At 34.4% G+C, this 21,742-nt stretch overlaps 1 protein-coding gene across 1 annotated transcript; it reads right to left on the bottom strand.

The window, feature by feature from the left end:
• Positions 1 to 14,585: 14,585 nt before the first annotated feature.
• Positions 14,586 to 16,601, bottom strand: LOC104883421 (2-hydroxyisoflavanone dehydratase). Its single transcript, XM_010667944.4, has one exon. It carries the CDS (start codon positions 16,493 to 16,495, stop codon positions 15,569 to 15,571), a length of 927 nt encoding a protein of 308 aa, XP_010666246.1. The 5' UTR covers positions 16,496 to 16,601; the 3' UTR covers positions 14,586 to 15,568.
• Positions 16,602 to 21,742: the final 5,141 nt, after the last annotated feature.

Raw genomic sequence — 21,742 nt, 5'->3', positions numbered from 1 at the left:
CAAACCCTTTTAAACGTCTTTAAAATCGTTTTTATGTATTAAACTTTCGTTATTTTTAATCCCTAGTATAGTACAACTATTCTAGTGATTAAAAATCATTAAAAACCTTAAAATACAACTTTCTGAAATTCCAGCATTTATAAAATTTATAAACCTTCTGAAAATATATTTAATGCATATAAAAATCATATTTCAATCAAAACTCATATTCATACTTTAAATATATTTTCTAGTGATTTAAAACCCTAAAAACCATATCTTTCATAATAAAAACTGAAAATAATAAATCTGAAATTAATTTTATACATATGAAACCGAAAATATATTCTTCATATAAAATCATAATTAAATCATAAACATTGCATAATAACAATAAAATAATGTAAAAATAATACTTTAATGGAATCTTAGAGAAGAAGAAAAGAAAAACAACCACAACAAGGAGGAAAAGGCAGCGCGGAGCTGTGACAGCAGCAAGGAGGCGGCGGCAGCAATCTTGGCTCAAAAATATTTGTGACGTTTCTTGTTCAACAAAAACGTTACTTAGCGAAGAAGAAACATTTTTGAGAGGAAAATAGAACTCACGCACAAAGAGAGAGGAGAGAGAAATGTCGAGTGAGAGGAGAGGAAAATAGAATGGCGTGAGGAAAAAATAATGGTGGGTAAAATATTGTTGTTTTAGGATATTTAAATAAGGCTAATCCTTTTGGCTTAGGAAAAGAGATAAGATTTAAAAAGATTTGATGACTAATAAGATGATCAACTTAGGACTTTATCATCAATAGACTCTTTTTCCTTTTATCTTTTGGGTTTCGATTCCATTAACTTCTTTTTCATAAATACTTTTAATATTAAACTTTATTAAAACATGCTTAATTAAAATTTCAATTTTATTAAGCTATGAAAAATATTTTTAGTTGACTTTTAAAATAGTCAACCCTTTTTAAAAGTCAAATCATTTTCCAAACTCATTTGGATTTAAATATAACTACATAAATTTAATATATTTATGAAAATCCTTTAAAAATGTGGGGATTACAGTCTACCCCCCTTAAAAGAAGTTTCGTCCCGAAACTTAACAAAAACCCTCGTACTTTCAAAAGTTTGAACTAACATTTCGAAAACTTTTGGAAAAAGGTAGTGCCTCTCGTGCACTTTCCCATTTTTAAAACACTTGTGTTACTTATGAACACTTTTCTTATGCGGAGACTCTACTTCTTTTGCACTAACATGTGCAAATTGCCCAACATAGGCATACATATCATGAAAATCTCATAAAAATACACAAAAGCGCGAAATTTATCGCATTCTACCCCCCTTAAAGAAAACGAGTTACGCCCTCGTAACTCACCTCAAGGAATAGGTCTGGATACTTTTTCTTCATATCCTCTTCGGCTTCCCACGTTGCCTCTTCTGACTCGTGGTTAGACCAAAGAACTTTGACAATATGAACATCCTTGTTACGCGTACTACGCACTTCCTGTCGAGAATCTTGACAGGTCTTTCCTCATAAGTGAGGCTACTATCTATCTGAACTCGTTCAGGCTCTAACACATGGCGCTCATCAGGGATATAGCGCTTAATTGGGATATATGAAAACATCATGCATCTTTTCAAACTCCATTGGCAATGCCAATCTATAAGCTACTTTCCCAATGCGCTCCAAAATCTCATATGGGCCTACATATTTAGCACTCAGCTTGCCCTTTTTCCCAAATCTCATAACGCCTTTGGTGGGTGATACTTTCAGGAATACTTTATCACCTACAGCGAACTCATCTTCGCGCCGTTTTAAGTCTGCATAACTCTTCTGCCTATCTTGCGCAGCTTGAATTCGAGCCTGAATCAATCTAACGTTCTTGACGGTCTCCTCAATGAATTCGTCCCCAAAACTATATTCTCACTAGATCGTTCCAGCAAATGGAACTTCTACACTTCCGTCCATATAACGCCTCAAAAGGTGCCATCTTAATACTCGCATGGTAACTATTGTTGTAAGAGAACTCAATCAAATCTAATTGGCCTCCCAACTCCTTGAAAATCATTAGCACAAGCTCGCAACATATCTCCATAGTTTGTTAGTCCTCTCAGTCTGACCATCGGTCGCAGGGTGAAAGGCGGTACTCATCTTTAATGTTGTCCCAAGGTTTATTGGACCTTTTTCCAAAACTTAGATAGAAATCTAGAGTCACGATCCGAGATAATGTCCTTTGGAACTCCGTGCAATCTCACTACATGCTTGATATAGGTTGTAGCGAGTTGCTTCTTCTTCCATGTCTCCTTAATAGGTATGAAAACAGCGGACTTGGTCAGTCTATCCACTATAACCCAAATGGTATCATTTCCACTCCTCGACTTGGGTAAGGCAGTCACAAAGTCCATAGAAATCGAATCCCACTTCCATCCAGGAACCTCTAGTGGTTGGACTTTCCCCATGGCCTCTTATGGTCTATCTTCACTTTCTGACAGGTTAGACACTTAGATACATACTCAGCTACTTCTCGCTTCATGTTCGGCCACCAATATATCACCTTAAGATCCTTATACAACTTGTCACCCCCAGGGTGCACAGAATACGGAGTATTATGCCCCTCATCCATAAGACGTCTCTTAAGGTCATTGCACTTCTGTGGTACACACCATCTCCCTTTAAACCTTAGACTCCCATCATCATGAATCTTGAAGTCTACTTCCTTACCTTGCTTCATTTTCTCTTATTATCTTATCTAGATGCTCATCCCCGACTTGACCCTCAATGATCTCATCGAAAACTGACACTCCCAAAGAAAGATTACTAAGTCTAGCCTCACTTTCCCCAGGATTTAAAATTTCTAGGTTCAACCTTTGCATATCTCTACACAACTCCTCAGGGACTATCAAAGCACTCAAGCTATGACTCGATTTCCTACTCAAGGCGTCAACCACATTGGCTTTCCCCTCATGATACTGGATATCTAGATCATAATCCTTAATCAACTCTAGCCATCTTCTTTGCCTCATATTCAAGTCTTTTTGGGTAAATATGTACTTCAAGCTCTTATGGTCTGTAAATATCTTCTTGCTCCATAAAGATAATGTCTCCAAATCTTCAATGCAAACACTATGGCAGCTAACTCTAGATCATGGGTAGGGTAATTAGCCTCATAAGGTTTCAATTGACGCGCGACATAAGCTATTACCTTACCATTCTGTTGCAACACACAACCCAAACCTTTGAAGCATCACTATAGACCTCAAATCCCTCATTCCATCAGGTAGGGTTAAGACAGGTGCAGTGGTTAAACGATCCTTCAAGATCTAAAAGCTTCCTCACACTTCTCATTCCACTCAAACTTGGACTCCTTTTTCATCAAATTAGTCATAGGTCTTGCTATCTTCGAGAAATCTCTCACAAATCTCCTATAATAGCCAGCTAAACCCAAGAAACTCCTAATGTCAGACACACTCTTTGGAGTTGGCCACTCACTCACAGCTTGAATCTTAGCAGGATCTACAGAGACTCCTTCCTTAGACACAAAATGACCCAAGAATGCTACTTTCTCCAAACGAAACTCACACTTAGAGAACTTGGCATATAGTTGGCTTCCTCAAGGTTTCCAAGATAATCCTCAAATGTTCATCATGCTCGGTTTCATTCCTCGAATATATCAAAATGTCATCAATGAAAACCACTACGAACTTATCTAAAAACTCATGAAAGATTCTATTCATCAAGTCCATAAATATAGCAGGAGCTTTGTTAACCCAAATGGCATTACAGTGAACTCGTAGTGACCATAACGCGTTCTAAAGGCAGTCTTAGGTACATCCTTATCAGCTACCCTCAATTGATGATATCCTGAACGTAAGTCAATCTTCGAGAACACACTCGCTCCATTCAATGATCGAATAGGTCATCTATTCTAGGCAAAGGGTACTTGTTCTTATGGTAACATTGTTCAACTCCCTATAGTCGATACATAACCTCATACTCCCATCCTTTTTCTTCACGAACAAAACAGGAGCTCCCCAAGGCGATGCACTAGGTCTGATATAACCTTATCTAAAAGTTCTTGCAATTGCGTCTTTAACTCACTCATCTCAGGAGGTGCCATTCTATAAGGTGCCTTAGATATAGGTGCAGTTCCAGGAACTAAGTCTATGGTAAACTCAACAGCTCTTGCAGGCGGCATACCTGAAATTTCACTCGGAAATACGTCCATAAACTCATTCACTATTGGAACATCCTCAAGTTTTAACTCAGCTTCTTACTCACATCTTGCACGCTACAGAAAAAAGCTCACACCCCTTTCTCATCAACTTCTGCACTTGCAGAGCAGAGATCACTCCAAAGTTCTTAGGTTTCCCAAATCGTCTATATGAGGTCAATTTTCCCAAAGGGTTTCTCAACACTACTCTTTGAACTTCACAATCAATCCTGGCCTTGTAATGACTCAACCATTCATCCCAAGAATCACATCTAGGTCTCCAAATTGAATTCTATTAAGTCAGACGGAAATACAAAGTCTCCTATCTTAAAGGCAATTTTTAAACAATTGGTACACCTTATGTTTCTCCAATAGGTATAGCTAATAGGCAAATCAAACACTTCAAAATCTACTAAACCCAATTGAATTTCCTCAATCAAAGCTTGCTCAAATCATGAGCCTTTAACTCCTCATGGCTATTCCTCAAGTGCAAATCTAGATAATGCTATAACTTGCTATAATACTTAGAGATAGTCATGCTCTCCATCCTAAGGTTGATAAACTTCTGGCTTCTAGTTTCCTCATAAAAGCAGGGTAAAATTTTCTCTTAAAGCAGCAATAAAGGATTCCCAAATAAACTCTTTCATAATACTGAGTCTAGTCTCATTCTCTTTCTACTATAAGTCAGTCTCATCTTTCAGATACATATAAGTTGACCTACTTTCACACTCTCAGGACAGTTCACAGCCCCACAAATCTTTTCAAATGCCCTAATCCGACTCTCTAAGAGGATAGGGTCAGCTTACCCCTTAAGGTACGACGGTTTAATCTTAGCTAGTCTCTCAAACATGTCCCAGCAGAATCGGGACGCTCAACTCTCTCGAGTCGAAATCTCTGCCAATAGGCGAATAGCGAAAGCTAATTAAGTGTTGTTAGCCATTCTACTTCGGGACCTGAAAGTAATATAACTCTACTCAGGTTCCAGAAAACTTACATAGTCATCTAAGCCAGACAATACTTGACTTGATCGTTAAAGATCGCATCAACATACAATTTCACTAGGTTTCAACATGGAATGTTCTCTAATATTCATATAGTTGTTCACGTAAATAAATTCATATCCACGTGAAATTGAGCAAGAAAATTGTAATCACATAATGAAAATAAATAAGTAAATAAAAAATATTTCCCATTACGTGCCCAAAAATAAATTCTTACTCCTTGAATAAACAAACTATATTTTTATTCTTCCATAGAAGGGAAAAATGAAATAAAATAACACACTAGTATATATATTTTCCTAAAATGCTAATCCTAGAAAACATTTTTGTCTTGTTGGCACATACCCAACATTATTCTTATAACTAAAACCTTATATATGTCTATATGTATAAAAAAAAATATCTATATGTATACAACCTATGGCACTACACTGCCATCCTTATCCTTATCTTCCTTATATTGTTGAGGTATGAAGTCTTCAGCACTAGCTTCATCCTCTTCTTCAGTCTCATAGTAATCAACGAACTTTCTCTTGATTTTAGGCTGTCTAGTAGGTATGGTGTCCAAGTCTTCTTCAGGTTCAGATTCAATCCTCATACATGCATCATATATGTCTTCCCTAGTAGTACCTCTAGCACGATACATCTCTATGATGACTTCATCATCCCTAGCATAGTGTCTTCTCAAGATGCAACGCATTATCCAATGCAGCTCTTCATACTCCCTATGGTCAATGGGTGGTGACGGTTGTCTCTTCATCGTCAGTCAGAACGATGGGCTTAAAATAGTTTCCTAAATTTGCAGCCATAATCGTAGAGCTACATCACAATAACCAAAAGGTTTAGCACTCTTCCTAACGTGTTCCCACCAATAATCAAAGGGTAAACAAAACAAAGGCATGTAAAATATAACACCTTAGCAGGCAAGAAGGATATAACAGTTAGCAGAGAAGAAAAACATTCATGCATCATTAGCAGGGAAGAAAATAATGATGATGCTGAACTAACTTTTCAATGCAGGCATATAATATTTCTATCCTATATGCCCTTCTTATACTACCCATTCTCACAATCATCTATAACCTTAAAGGCATGAAACTAATGCAGACACTTTTTAAAATAACATTACTTTTGTGCCTAAAATAAATTTTCTAATAAAATTTTCAGTCCTAAAGACATTAGGAAAAAAAAAATTTACTCGACAAATTTTTTTTTTTTTTTATTCGGCTTATAAAAATTTCCGAAAAACGAAAAATTTCGAACTATTCCAATTTCGGAAAACAAAATTTTCGAACCTCATTTCCGAAAAATTTCGGTTCAAAAAAAAAATTTGATCCTCAAAATATTTGTCTAACTTTTCGAAATGAAACGTAGGAGCAATACTAAGGTTTCCTTCAAAAACCCATAAGCTAGGTAACTTAAGAAGCTAAAGTCACTTAATAAGCTAGTTAGTTAGGCGCCTATAAGTCTTAAACTAACCTAAAGCTCCCAGATACCACTTTGTAACACCCCGATAATTCTCTCTTTCTAGAAAATACTTTCATAACAAATCTAGAGAATTACACAGGCATTATCGCCCGTGTGATAACGTTTCGGCTTACTCAGAATTTTGCAGCGGAAAACAATTGACTAAAACCAACTTTATTGAAACCCATATAAATAAATGACAAATGTTTGGAAACTAAAACACACCAACTAAATAAACCTCAAACTTAGGTAAAGATGTCCCTACGAAAACAACTTAAACTATGCTAAGTATAAGCCTCTCCATTCCAGATTCCCAATGAGATGCATTTGCGAACCTGTAATGTCAATGCAATACTGACTCTGCTCACCAGAAGGATCATCACAGGATCAATAGGCAAAGCCATGATCACACACACAAACAAACACGTAGTCAGCAAAGCTGAGTACTACATATCGACATAAATAATCCTAAGCATGATACTACAAACATAACTTGCAGGAATAAATAATAACATAAGTAAATAATACTCTACAGACAACTTTTACTGAACTACACTTGACCCAACTTTTATTACTTTAATGGAATAGTTATTGGATGAGTTGACCAAACCAAAAATAGGAAATACGGTCATGACTCCGTAAACCAAAATGACCTGCGATATCGAGGAACCTTTGAACTAAAGAGGAATGGTGATCAATCCAATCCTCGAAAAATACATATCACGGCGGACTATGTATCCCAACCCTTAGTGTCCAACTCTAGACGTGCACCAGTCTAAAGTCTATAACTTATTCTCGTTTCACTTTACGTTAAATATATTTTATTACTTGTGTTGACACAACCAAGCAAATAACACATAAATAACAATCACACAATCATACAAGAATCCTTTTTATCTTTGGATTAACAAGTGTTCACAACTTATCAATCAAGACACCTTTTATTTCTTTTTATCCTTTCTTGAACCTAGCCAACAGAAATCCGTACCTTTATATAGGTATAACTCATACTTACCAAATAAGATCCACGGTTCTTATAAGATAAATAAATAATCTCCAAGAAATCTATGTAACACATTATTCCAACTTACTTACATTAATTCACTCACGAATTAATACCAAAAACTGAACTTATCTGCTTGAATCAAACTTCCATACAAACAGTCATACTCATAAATATTCTTAGCTTACATGTAGCACACAGCAAGTAACATGTAAAACAATTTCAGTAAATCATATATATGAACAACAAAGTCCTATACATGATACTAATAAATAAAAACATCCCTAAGGCATGTTTCTAACATCATAGCACGTAGACTATGTACGTACCTTGTGTAAACGAAACGGTAGGCCACTTTTTCGATCTAAAAGTCCCCTACTATGAATTCTCCGCCTAGAAAAATAAAATAACCAAGTAAATACTTGAACTAAAAATTTACAGCAACTTTAAAAACGTCCCAAACCCTTTTAAACGTCTTTAAAATCGTTTTATATATTAAACTTTCGTTATTTTTAATCCCTAGTATAGTACAATATTCTGTGATTAAAAATCATTAAAAACCTCTTAAAATACAAACTTTCTGAAATTCCAAGCATTTATAAAAATTTATAAACCTTCTGAAAATATATTTAATGCATATAAAAATCAATTTTCATCAAAACTCATATTCATACTTTAAACATATAGTTTCTAGTGATTTAAAACCCTAAAAACCATATCTTTCATAATAAAAACTGAAAATAATAAATCTGAAATTATATTTTTATACATATGAAAACCGAAAATATATTCTTCATATAAAATCATAATTTAAATCATAAACATGCTAATAACAGTAAAATAATGTAAAAATTAATACTTTAATGGAATCTTAGAGAAGAAGAAAAGAAAACAACCACAACAAGGAGGCAAAGGCAGCGCGGAACTGAATGACAGCAGCAAGGAGGCGGTGGCAGCAATGTCGTGGCTCAAAAAAATATTTGTGACGTTTCTTGTTCAACAAGAAACGTTACTTAGCGAAGAAGAAACGATCTTTGAGAGGAAAATATGAACTCACGCACAAAGAGAGAGGAGAGAGAGAATGTCGAGTGAGAGGAGGAGGAAAATATGAATGGCGTGATGTATATAAAATAATTGGGTGGGATAAAATAATTGGGTTTTAGGATATTTACATAAAGGCTAATCCTTTTAGGTTTAGGAAAAGAGATAAGATTTAAAAAGATTTGATGACTAATAAGATGATCAACTTAGGACTTTAATCATCAATAGGACTCTTTTCCTTTATATCCTTTTAGGAGTTTCGATTCCATTAAACTTCTTTTTCAATAAATACTTTTAATACTTAAAGCTTTTATTAAGACATGCTTAATTAAAACATTTTCAATTTTATTAAGATATGAAAATATTTTTAGTTGACTTTTTAAAAATAGTCAACCCTTTTTAAAAGTCAAATCATTTTCCAAACTCATTTGGATTTAAATATAGCTACATAAATATTTTAATATATTTATGAAAATCCTTTAAAAATGTGGGGGATTACACTCGCCTTAAACATATTACTCTTTTGACTAGTTTCTAGGCGGAAACACCTTACATAAAGCAACAACCAACACTAGATTCATAAATTTTGGAGCATCCCCACTCTCATAAAGCCTCCATGGCCATGAGAGCTCATTTTCGAACGACTCGCATATCACTTTGATGAATTAACATCCATATGAAGTTGTATCATCATAGAAAGTTGCATCGAACAAGGGACATAAATCTGGCGTGTCCATGGTGAAAAAGAGACGAATAGAGAGAAGGAAGAAGACGATGTAGAGAGTCGAACAAAGATAAGGAACGAATTTTTTAGGGTTTATTTTGAGGGGAAAGAATAAGATGAAGTGAGAGAATGTGGTGAGAAGGGTGGAAGGTTTACGATATAAGAGCATGAACAATGAAGAGGAGGTCCTCTTCCTCTTATATTTTCTCTCTCCTTTTCTCCTCTTGACACCTCATTTTCTCTTTCCTTCACCTCATTTCTCACTAAATCATCCTCTTCCTTTTAACATCTCCACATATTTTTCTACAACAAAGAGGATCCTCTTCCACATCCTCTTTCTTACTTTACAAATATCCCACAATGTATTCTCTAACTTATTTTGATAATTATAGTTTTAATGGTATGTTTCATATTATTAATTTGTGTATAATGAAAATTAATTAAAGCCATCTTTAACTACTAACACTTATATAAGTTTGTAATCCCAAAAATAAATTAACATAATTAATAAAAAAAACATAAATTGCATTTGACAAACAATAAAAGAACACACGATGTACGATACATTAATATTTAAATATTAAAAATACACAAAGCCGATGTAAGATACATATTACTATTCAATGTCGAACCCCGAACTTGTTCCATATGTGATCGACCAAATCGTTCTTTAAAGACATATGGATATTCCTATCTTGGAGATCTTCCCTCCGAGTGAAAAAGTTACGAAGGTTTCTGTCCTCATATCGTCCTCTCGTGATGGTAAATGGCTCAACAACGGTGTTGGATGATTCACCTTGATTTGAAGGTTGTTCTTGGGCAAATTTACACGGGTCTTGATAATTTGCATAGGTATCTCGTTCATATTCCACTATCATATTATGCATGATAATACATGTCATAATGATTTTTCCATAGTAGGTCGACACTCCATGCTAGTGCTGGTTGATGTATTATTGCAAATCGAGCTTGTAACACCCCAAAGACACGCTCTACATCTTTTCTAGCACTCTCTTGTCGATAGGTGAACATCGTTTGTTTAGGAGTTTGAGGAGCGGTTATGGCATCAACAAATGCCGGCCACTTTGGATATATCTCGTCTGCGAGATAGTATGCCATATGATAGGTGTTTCCATTAACTGTATAAGTGACATTTGGTGCTCGACCATTAAGAATATCATCAAACACATGAGAACATTGTAGTACGTTGATATCGTTGCACGACCCATGTATCCCAAAAAATGCATGCCAAATCGAAAGATCTCTAGAAGCAACAACTTCTAAAATTATAGTAGCTGTTCGAGATCTACCTTGGTACATTCCTTTCCATCCAACTGGACAATTTTTCTACTGCCAATGCATGCAATCAATGCTTTCTATCATTTTAGGAAATCCATGGCGTTCTCCTTCACTTAGAAGACGGTGAAGATCTTAATCTGTGGGCCTTCTTAGGTAATCGCTTGAGAATCGAGCAGTCACCCCTAACAAAGTGGGTAAGACATTCTCTTGCCGTACTAGCACCGAACTTCAGATATTCATCAACTTGGTCAGCCGAAGTTCCATATGCTAATTGTCGTATTGCCACAGTGCATTTTTGTAGAGTTGATGCACCTAATCGCCCAGTAGAATCTTGCCTCTGTTTGAAGAAGGAGTCACTTGCAGCTAAAGCATTAGCAATACGAAGGAAAACCTCCTTTCGCATGCGAAACCTTCGCCGAAACTGGCCTTCATCATACAACGGCTGGTTACAAAAGTAGTCCCTAATTAATCTCTCGTTAGCCCCCTCACGATCTCTAGGAACAACTTTCCTTCGTTTCTTGACCTATTTGGGACGTTTTGTTGTTGGCTGAGGCAACAACATAAGTTATTGCTTGCTCTGTAAGTCGCAAACTCTTACTCTCTTTAATCCAATCCAACATCATGTTATCACATATTTCATCACTTGAACTAGAAGAATTATTGTCAAAATCCATTTTCAATTTAGATATATTTGAAGGTGAATTTGTACGTAAAGGATAATAGCTTTTTAGTAGATTGTTGTGTGGATAGTGCTGAGTAGATCTCAGAATATATAGACAATTGAATGTTAATAATTTACATGCCTTTTTTTTCTACCCACGCAATTTTTTAAAAAAACTTGAATGAGACAGAAGATAAGATTTTGGACAACTCCTGAAATGATTCAGGAACACTTTTCAGATAATTGGCTGAAAAGTAAGAGTTAATATTGGACAACTCTTGAAATTATTCAGAAATACTTTTCAGATACTTGACTTGAAAGTAAAAGTTAATATTACACTATCATTAAATTATTTGATATGACTAAACAATGCAAAAAGTTGTAGGGGGCATACACCATCATTTAGCTATAAGACATGATTTGAAAATTTAAAAGAAAAAATTATAAAGTACCCCAATAGTAAATTATATGATTTAGCTTAACAACGAAAAACAGAATTTGAACTCTAAAGATAAACCAAAATAACTAATGTAACAACACACTTTCAATAACTTGAAAAGTTTACAATAACCCACAAACAATAAGATACTTAAGATAGTAAAATAGGAAATATACTTAACACACTTACACTAATTAAAAGGTTGACAACAACAACAAATATTAAGATACATAACATATTACAACACAGCATCTAGACACCTTAACACTAATCATACATATTCTTAAACTCCTCCTTAAGTTTCAAGTACAATTTATGGTCATCTTCGTCGAGAACGGGTTTTGCCATCAACATACTTAACATACGCATCTTTGCCTCTTGCTATTTTTGCCTTTTCTTTTATTCTCTTCACTTCGTTCCTTCATTAGTTCTAGCATATGTTCTCCTATATTGTTTCTTAGAGATGCTTGAAAAGAGTCAAGGTTTATGGTACTGGCAGTAGCAGCTTCTTTTGCTTTCCTCTTTGCTTTTTTCTGGCCATCCGGCCTACCATTTGCAATTTCTTCAGTCTCTATATCTGGTTCTGACCTTTTAGAGCTTCCCCCACTCTCTGACGAACATTGAATGCCACCAGTGGTTGCCATTTTGTTCTGGTCTTCATGATTTTCCATGCACGCATTAAATTAAATCTATTACCATAATACAATTTTGAATAACTCTCATGAGTGTTGTCCTCCACTTATTCATATGGAGTGTTGTCCTCCACTTATTCATCTGTTTGTCCACTTTTTTTTGTCTCTTAGACACTTGCCATAAACACCGATCCATCTTGAAACAGTGCGATTAATGTGATCCCAATGATTTTATAGTTCTTTCATTCAACTCAGTTGGATTAGTATGGCGTGCAGCCTCATAAAGTTTCAAAATAGTTTTCCATAAAAATTTCATTGATTAATTAGTCCTTTTCCCCACGTCTCCACCTGCGTTGATGTAAGAAGAGACAAGAGCTTCATCTTCTTTTATACTAAAAGTCACCTTCGGAGACCCCTTTTTGGTACTTCCTGGAAAATAATTGAACAACAACTTCATCAATGTCTTCTAGATATTGCACTCTACTTATTTCTTCATTTGGTTTCCTACTACAACTACCATCCCCTCCCGGAGAATGCTCAATTGGTTCACCACCAAAATGTTGAGACATGGGAAACATTGGAATATTTTGGAAAGTATCAAGTTCATTTTGGTTTAAAGAAGAGTAATGAGGATTTCATGGTGTTATTTGAACATCATTTTTTCCTTGATTGACTACTAAAAAATTGAAATGCCATCTGGAATTGAGGATTGTTTAAAATACTTGGATCAAACTGAATATTATTTGGATTCTGGTGGAAGTTTGGATCATTTTGGGCGTTTGGATTATTTCTGTAAGTTGGATTATTGTCATCCATAATTATCGAACTTTTAAAGAGGGAATGAATTGATTATTATAGAGTAAGTAAAGAAAGAGAGAAATATGGTAAAAAAAATAAGTGTGTCAAACTATGGTAAATTTGGGCTCTATTTATAGAGAAAAATAAAACATGTCCCATAGTATACTTTATTATATAAAATTTTGAACCTAAATTATTTTTATAGCCGTTGTTAAAATTAGTGACTGTTTGAGAAATACAATATCTAATCAAAACTTATACAACTATCAAGTAGGCCCATTGCAGAAAAAAAAATTCAACAATTTATGTCAAAACGCAGCAAAACAATGGGGAAGGAGCTACGTTTTGTATCTCGTTCATCATCCTCTTCGGCACGCGGGACGAGGCTCCATTTCCTCTACAAAAAGAGGATTTCCTTCCATCCTCTTGCTTTGGTCTACAATGGAGAGGAGCTCCTTTTTTAGGAGAAAGAGAGCTAAAAGGAGATGAAATCCTCTCCATTGTTGGTGTTCTACAGCATCTCGTAGTAGAGAGGAAGATGAGTGGGTGGGTAGTTGGGGATTTGATTTCATTTGCATAAATTAAATGAATTGATTTGGGGTGGTAGTTGGGGAAGTTTCAATTTTGGTGGGGGTAATTAGATTAAATTAATTTATATTAGGATGTAATGTTCACTTTGTTAGGTGTAGTAATTATAATCTAGTTTAATATTTTTTAGTAAAGGTAGTTTGGGAAATTCAGACCCAAAAACTTACCAAAGAAGGAAAATTAAAAGTGCAACCTCGATTTTGTTACATCCTAAATCAGAAAGTGTAAAATCTATTTTGTTACGGAGGAAGTATATGGACTATAGCACATATATGTTGAGTATTTTATAATGTAGAATACTTCCGCCATTTGTTTTATCTACACAATCTGTATTTTGGCGCTATTCACATTTGAAAAAATTAGTTATTATAGGATTTTATTAGCTTCATCACAACATATATATTAGAAATATAAATTTCCTATAACTTTCACTTATTCTATAATCAAATGATCAAAGTTGCATGTTGGCAAGCTTAAATGTCAAATTTTGTATATTAAATACTTCATTTTTTAAAACAAATGCATCATATTAACTGGGCACACTTTTCAATATGCAAGTTTGACTATTAATATCTTTAGTTATATATATTATTGAAAATTACAAAAAAAAAAGTACTCCATATATTTTTTGAATATATACATTAAGATTAACCCAGTAACGACTAAATCAAATCCTGGATATTGTCCAATTGAGAGATAATATTATCTTTACGTAATAGTAATTACATATGATCAAAGTTTAAAATTTTCAATAATGTAAAAAGTTCATATTATGTATTTATTAAGAAATGGAGGAAGCAGAATAGGGAGTTTATTTTTAGAACGCAAAGCTCTATTACTACAACTTACAAAGTATATGTATTACAAACCTTTTTTTTTTTAGGTAAGGAGAATTTCTTTGGAAAAAGGGAGAGATATTGGGAGTCCTTCCTACAATAGCTAAGAATTGAGCCCCTGTCAATATCATATGGATGAAAGAAGGATCTTTTTCAGCCGCTAGAATAACCTTGAACCTCAAAATATGAGCCTCTTACCAATTATTGAAAACTTTATTACTGCTGACCAAATAAGAAAGAATTACGAGTTTGAGTTTGTTAAGTTTAGGTTGAAGGCAAATGCTCAAATAATATTATTGATCATGGGAATTGGGAAAGTATTAATAGTATAACCAATAAACACCAACTAGAGTAGCAGAAGGAGATATCGAAATGTTTCTTAACACAATACTTCCGAAAATATTATCTCTAAGTATTTATCTCAAAATCAATCTATTTAAACTCTTATAAATAGAAGAAAAATTTGTCAAAAATAACCTTTTAAAATTTCAATTTTGTGAAAAAAATCTTTTAAAGCATTATTCGCAAAAATAAACCACGAATTTAATTTTTTTTGAAAGATGAAACCTATTTTCATTTTCCAACGTGGTTTTTGAGATGCATAGGGGTGGTGTTGCAGTTAATAAAAATAGAGGATTAAAAGAAAATAAAAGTGCCACCTTATTCATCTCAAAAACCACAACAGAAAATGAGAATATGTTTTATCTTGTAAAAAAAAAATTAATTTTTTGGTTTGTTTTTGCAACGAATGTTTTAAAAGTTTTTTTTCACAAAATTGAACTTTTAAAAGATATTTGTTTAGCAAATTTTCCTATATAAAATTAGAAAATACTCCTAAATCAATCCAACATAGTTCACTAGGTAGAAATATACGACTAAAATACCATCACAATCACTTCTGAAGAAAAGAAGCAAGGCGTTGGAACATAAGCTTAGCATTCTCAGTATCTGGATTAAAAATATGAAAACAATGACCTTCTCCTTTGGTCTCAAACAACTCCACTTTCCCTTGAAATCCACTGTTTTTCACTGCTTCATAGTACCTCACTTGAGTATTTCTATGATCTTCCTTTTCAGCCACCAAAACAAGCAACCTCGAGCATCCAAGCCCCGCTAAACTCGGTGCTTGAGCACACATGGGATTAATCATAGGGCTGTCCGGACCACCAGGCGCGTCTGGATAAACAAAGTTCCAGACTCTATACCCCATCTGGATGCCAGTGGCTGACGCACCTGGCTCATCCAAGAAATGTGAGCTCGAAATAAAAGCTCCTAGGATGTTAACCCCATTCTCCAAGTTCTGAGTACCTGCCCTCATGGCTAAGTTGTGGGCTATATTGGCTCCGGAACTGTCACCCCCAATGAAGAGCGCTTCGAGATCTCCATGGCTAGCTAACCAAGGGTCCGAAAGCGAGGCAACCCAGTTGAGAGCGGTCCAACAGTCTTCATAAGCAGTGGGAAGAGGGTGTTCAGGTGCAAGCCTATATTCTACCGAAACAATCAACACCCCGGCTTGAGAGGCTAAGATGTTCATGTAGCGTTGATGAGGAAAAGAAAAGGCAGATTCGACACAGAAGCCGCCACCATGGAAGTAGACTAAGGTGGGAAGCTTTTTTGTGATCAGTTTTGGAAGGTAGAGCCTAGCTGAGAGATTTGTGTCAATGGAGATGTTAACATCTTTCGAGGATACGCCGGTTTGTGGGTCTTCAAGGGTTGGAGGAACTTGTGGTGAGCCAAATAGTCTCTCAACTGAGCCATCTTTGTAGACTCTAATAAACCCTGGGAGATCTACTTTTACTTCTTTTTCTGTAGAATTCATCAGATTTTAATGAGGTCTGGTATTCAAAGATAATGAGTAGTACTAGTTTAATATAAGAGGTGCAGTTGTCATGAGTATATAAAATGTTCGAAGGTGGAAACGTAACAAAATTGGCCATTTAAGACCAGGTATATGTTGCTAGAAGAAATGTCAAAGGATTAACGATTAAGTAATTGACCATTCATGTTTTTGAGACCATATAGTCGAAGAAATGTCAAAGGATTAACGATTAAATTTTTTGAAAGTATATAGTTGTCGGCTATTCCAACTACTACAAAGTGGAAGTAGATGTTAATCTCTATAGAAAAGTCAATATATATTCAACCATAATCAACTAGTTTCCAATGGCCTGGAGTAATTTCTTAAAAAACAAACTTTTTGCTTACATATATTCAGTGGCGAATCCAGGATTTGTACCACGTGGGTTCAAAGTTATTCAAAGATCCGATATTTAGGTACAAAATCGGATATTCAGATTCATACCAATATATAAGTCCAAATTTCATAAAAAAATACAAATAACATGATCCAATACATATACTTCCTCCGTTTTATTTTAGATGTTACACTTTCTATTTTGCAAAGGTTTAAATTAGATGTTACACTTTTATTTTGGATAATAATTTTTCTCTATCACTCTTATCACATGTTCACATGGGACCCTCTCTCTCCTCTCCAAAAATTACCTAGGAATCCGTGATTTGAAAAGTGTAACATCTAAAAAAAACGGAGGAAGTATTAAAATGTCAAAATAAACAAAAAATGGAGTCAAATTTGGCTATAGAAAATTACAAAAAGTATACAACGAGTTTTCATACAATGTGGAAATGAATTAAGTAATTGACAGGAGCAGATTAAGCAATTAAGTGTGAGATTTGTAAACACCAAAAAAATAGTTCTTCTATACTCCGAAACATTATTAGCAATTAAGTGTAAGATTTGTACTACTTTAAAATTTAAAAAAAAAAAAATATTTTTTTATAGTTTTACGTATGTATAATACTAGTAAAAGTCATTAATTGTCTAATTTATATGTTCAGAAGTGAATAAATTATATGATACAAGTAAAGGTTAAAAAAACTTTCCCAAAAAAAAATTTAAAAAAACTATATATCTATGTATAGTGAATCAACTTGTTTTACTTTTAACAACTTATTTTAGTTAGAGTTCAAATTGTTGATTGCTTGAGCATGGGAAATTAGAAGATACGTGTAAAAAAAAAAAGGAAGACAATGAAATGAGTTAGATTCATGACGACTACTGACTAGGTACTTCAGCAATTCAACGAGTAGAAACTAGGAAAGAGAGCGGGGAGAAAAATAAAAATTAAAAAAATTAAAAAAAATTGAAAACAAAACAATAGAATATATAAGATATTTCAAGCAGGCTCTACCGCTGAACCAAACTACGTTAACATCAAAATAAGTCCATGTTTTTTATATAACATTTTTAGTTTTTCTAGCGTTTTTACCTGTTTTATGCAATTAGTAGATCCTGGACCAAGGTGTAGGATGAGCATCCTACACCAGCTCCAAAACGCAAGAAAGTAATTGATTTCACAGCTAATGTACATTCCCATTACATCCAGTGTACATGTCGAAAATTCAAAAAGTAATTGATTTGACAGTTACTGTTCACCATTTCATAACTGATTTCATGTCAAGCGCCATCATTTTCCCCCATATACTGTTTACCACTTCTCTCTTTTCCACACTCAACCTCCTTGTACATTCTTGACTTCGTGGTTGTTCATTAACAAAATCAAAATGTACAATGACAACCCCCAGCTGAAAGTAACCCAATTCCTGAAACTGATGTCAAGTGAGTAATTTGCAATCTTTGTACACTGGGTGTGTTGATGTTTGTTCACTAATGAAATTCAATATGTACAATTAACAATCTCATACTAAAATTCACCACTTCTCTCTTTTCTACACTCAACCTCCTTGTACATTCTTGGCTTCGTGGTTGTTCATTAATAAAATCAGAATGTACAATGACAACCCCCCAGCTGAAAGTAACCCAATTCCTGAAGCTGATGTCAAGTGAGTAATTTGCAATCATTGTACACTGGGTGTGTTGATGTGTGTTCACTAATGAAATTCAATATGTACAATTACAGTCTCACACCGAAATATGTAAAGTGAGTAATTTCCAATCTTTGTACAATGATGTGTTTGATGTTTGTTCACTAATGAAATTCAATATGTACAACTACAGTCTCATACCAAAATTCAATAAATCAAAATGTACACTGATGGTCATTGCTATGATCACTGAAAATCCCCAAATGTACACTCGTATATTATTGTACACCAAACCATATGCATTTGTACATTAAAAAATTGTTTCACGTGATGAGAGAGAAAGAGCTGGCCCACTTTCAAAAATACTGCTAAAAGCCAGCCACATGGGCAAGGTTGTGTGGACCTGCGTCACAGCGTGAGTTCAGTGAGTTGTGTGGATCTGAGTGGTTTTAGTTGAACACACTAAATACACGCTAGATCCGCCACTACATATATTATTGTATAGGTGTGGACCCAGTTAACTCTTATCACGGATTTCATAAGTAGTAATATACTAGTATTAGTTTTCTTGTGTGGGTGATTCATCTGATTTCGTGGAAAAAAAAATTCTATTTTTAAAGTCCAAAGTCAAGCCTTGATGTGAAGTCTTACTACATCAATAATAAAGGTCAATAATGAACAACTACAAATCAAATTGAACTAATGTAATTCTAATACGGCAGAACCACGATCGTGAAATATATCTAACAATGTATAAAACTCTGGTCTTTCACAATCCTGTCTGATACAGTCTTCTACAAGGGGATCTATCGATTTGTTATTGTTTTGAAATAGAATCATATTTAATTCAACTGATTGTAAACGAAGTACGAACATTTGTTGCAACCCTGCACAAATTTTGATCAATAGATCAACCTTGAACTTGGGGTTAAATCCAAACCTAACTAACACAAAGAAACCGATTGAACTAATAAACCCACCATGATGGGGAGAAAACAAAACTCATATAAAGATGAAAAGTCATCACACATATGAGACTTATTACAAACAAGGAAACTAGTGAAAAAACAAAGAAACAACCCAAGTAACAAGGTTTGTTCACTCACATATGGAGCAAACAGACTCGCCACTACAACCCACTGCAACAGGGAAGAGATGGTCGTCAACCTTAGTTACAAAGGAAGTAGGGGAGCTCGTCAGTCACCAGACAACGCTGGTGGCAGCGAACTCCTTCGGTTGCCAAACCTCTTAAGCAAGGAAAAGGGTAAGAGAGAGATTGCCACCTCTTCAATTTTTTCAAACAAAAATCAATTAATTATAAGATTTTTTTTGTCATATAAGAGACAACACATGAAGGGTAAATGGAAGAAAGAATAAATCAACCTTGAAAAGTTGATTACGTTGTCGGATAATCGTACTGTACAAGTGTGGGAATAATTGTGTTAACCTATTGTAGGTTAACCTGGCATTCAATATATATAGTGTTGATATTACAGACCTATGACTAGTAAAGTACCATTCTACCCTTTACGATATAATATTATCCCTTTACATATAATATTATCCATCAAATCCGACGCACCAGTCACCACAGCCGCTGAGCCGCACCTTTCCCTTTCTTTTCTTTCGTTCCTCGTTCTTCTTTCTCCTTTTTCTTTTATTTTCTTCTTCTTTTTTTTTAGGTTGTATTAACCTGATTTTCCTTTCACTTAAAATTTTTTTTTATTACTTTTTTTTTTCCCAATGGACTTCTAATTTTTTTTTGGTTCTTATAGGATTCTCTCAAACAGACTTCAATTGGTCGAAGTTTTCGTTCGTGATGCATTATGACATGATTTTTTGAGCATATTTGAATCTTCTCCCCAATTAATTGGGTAGTAAGCATCTTTCTCACTTATAATTGTTGTTAATGTTCATCTCAAATTTTTGCTTGGATTTTTGGTTTTGATGCCATCTTGTTGCGAATCTTTTAAACACATTGATTGAATTATTAGTTTATTGGATTGTCGGAGTTTGTGTGTGGTCTTGGTGGTGTGTTGTGGTTTTTGGTGGGTAACCTTGGTGATTTGGTGATCTAGGGTTTGGTGTTGGTTCCTTTTCTAAACTGGTTTATGCAGTGAGGACACTGCAAATTCTAGCTTAGGGGAGGAATATTCTATCCTTTATTTGCTTTTTAGTGTAGATTTTATTGCTTTCGTAGGATGTTGCACGGTTTGTACTACTCATTAGGAGTGAGTTTACGTGTAACCAAAAAAATTGTACTGCTTTCTTAGTTGCATTAGCATATTTCATCTCATATTAGATTTCATCTCATTTTAGTTGCATCTATGGGACTACTACTAAGACTTTTTGAGAACCTTGTTGATATTTTACTACATTTGTTAAGTGTCACTCATCTTGTTCATGATACTTCATAGCATGATTGTTTCGCAACTGATTGTTTGTGGTAAGATTGATTGATCTCTCTCTGACTCGATGTAATGTTACTATGCATACACCCTTAACATAAGTGAGCTTTTGTGCCTATAAACTGACGTATCTGTGTCAGTTCTGTTCTTTTATGTGTGATTAGTTCCTCGTTGTTGCATTGATCTTGACTTTGACTTGGTACTTCTTGATATTTGATAGTGCATACATTTTGATATGATTGAGGCGTTTCATTTGATGATCTTAGCTCCAGAGTTATTCTTGTTTTCATATTATCCTTCCTCTAGCCCCGTTGAGCCTTTTCTGACTTTGTTTGATTAATACCTACATTACAAGCCATTGACCTCATTTGATTCTTGTCCCAAGCCTAGCTTGGGGGAGCGAGTATTAGTTTTGGTTTAGTTTGTATTGAATTGAAGTGCTCTATTTTGGTTTAGAAGATGAAAATATTTATGAGCTTGAAATTAAATGAAAGTTGTAAAAAAAAAAAAAAAAAAAAAGAAAAAAAAAGTGAAAAATGAAATGAAAAAGAAATGAAAAAGAGTTGTGAAGTTAAGTTAAATAAAAAGGGTTATGATTGAATTTCTTGAGTGAAAAGGTTGCTGGTTATATTTGGAGATTGTTGGTTGTTGCATGGAGTTGTTATGACCTTTCATGGTCATGTTTTCAGTTATATGATGCTCCCCTTCTAGGTTTTTCCACCACAATTCCCAAATTATTTTCCATACCTTTAACTCAGCCCCATTACAACCCTTAAAAGTCCTCTTGATCATTATGTATTGTATTGTTGAGT

The sequence above is a fragment of the Beta vulgaris genome, chromosome 3 (assembly GCF_026745355.1).
Source record: "Beta vulgaris subsp. vulgaris cultivar EL10 chromosome 3, EL10.2, whole genome shotgun sequence".
Taxonomy (NCBI): Eukaryota; Viridiplantae; Streptophyta; class Magnoliopsida; order Caryophyllales; family Amaranthaceae; genus Beta; species Beta vulgaris.
Note: the sequence above shows the minus strand (reverse complement) of the source record. Positions and strands in the feature narration are given on the sequence as shown.

Bases quoted from the DNA above. Each gene is read 5' to 3' on its own strand.
- LOC104883421 (XM_010667944.4), bottom strand. From the start codon at position 16,495: ATGAATTCTACAGAAAAAGAAGTAAAAGTAGATCTCCCAGGGTTTATT.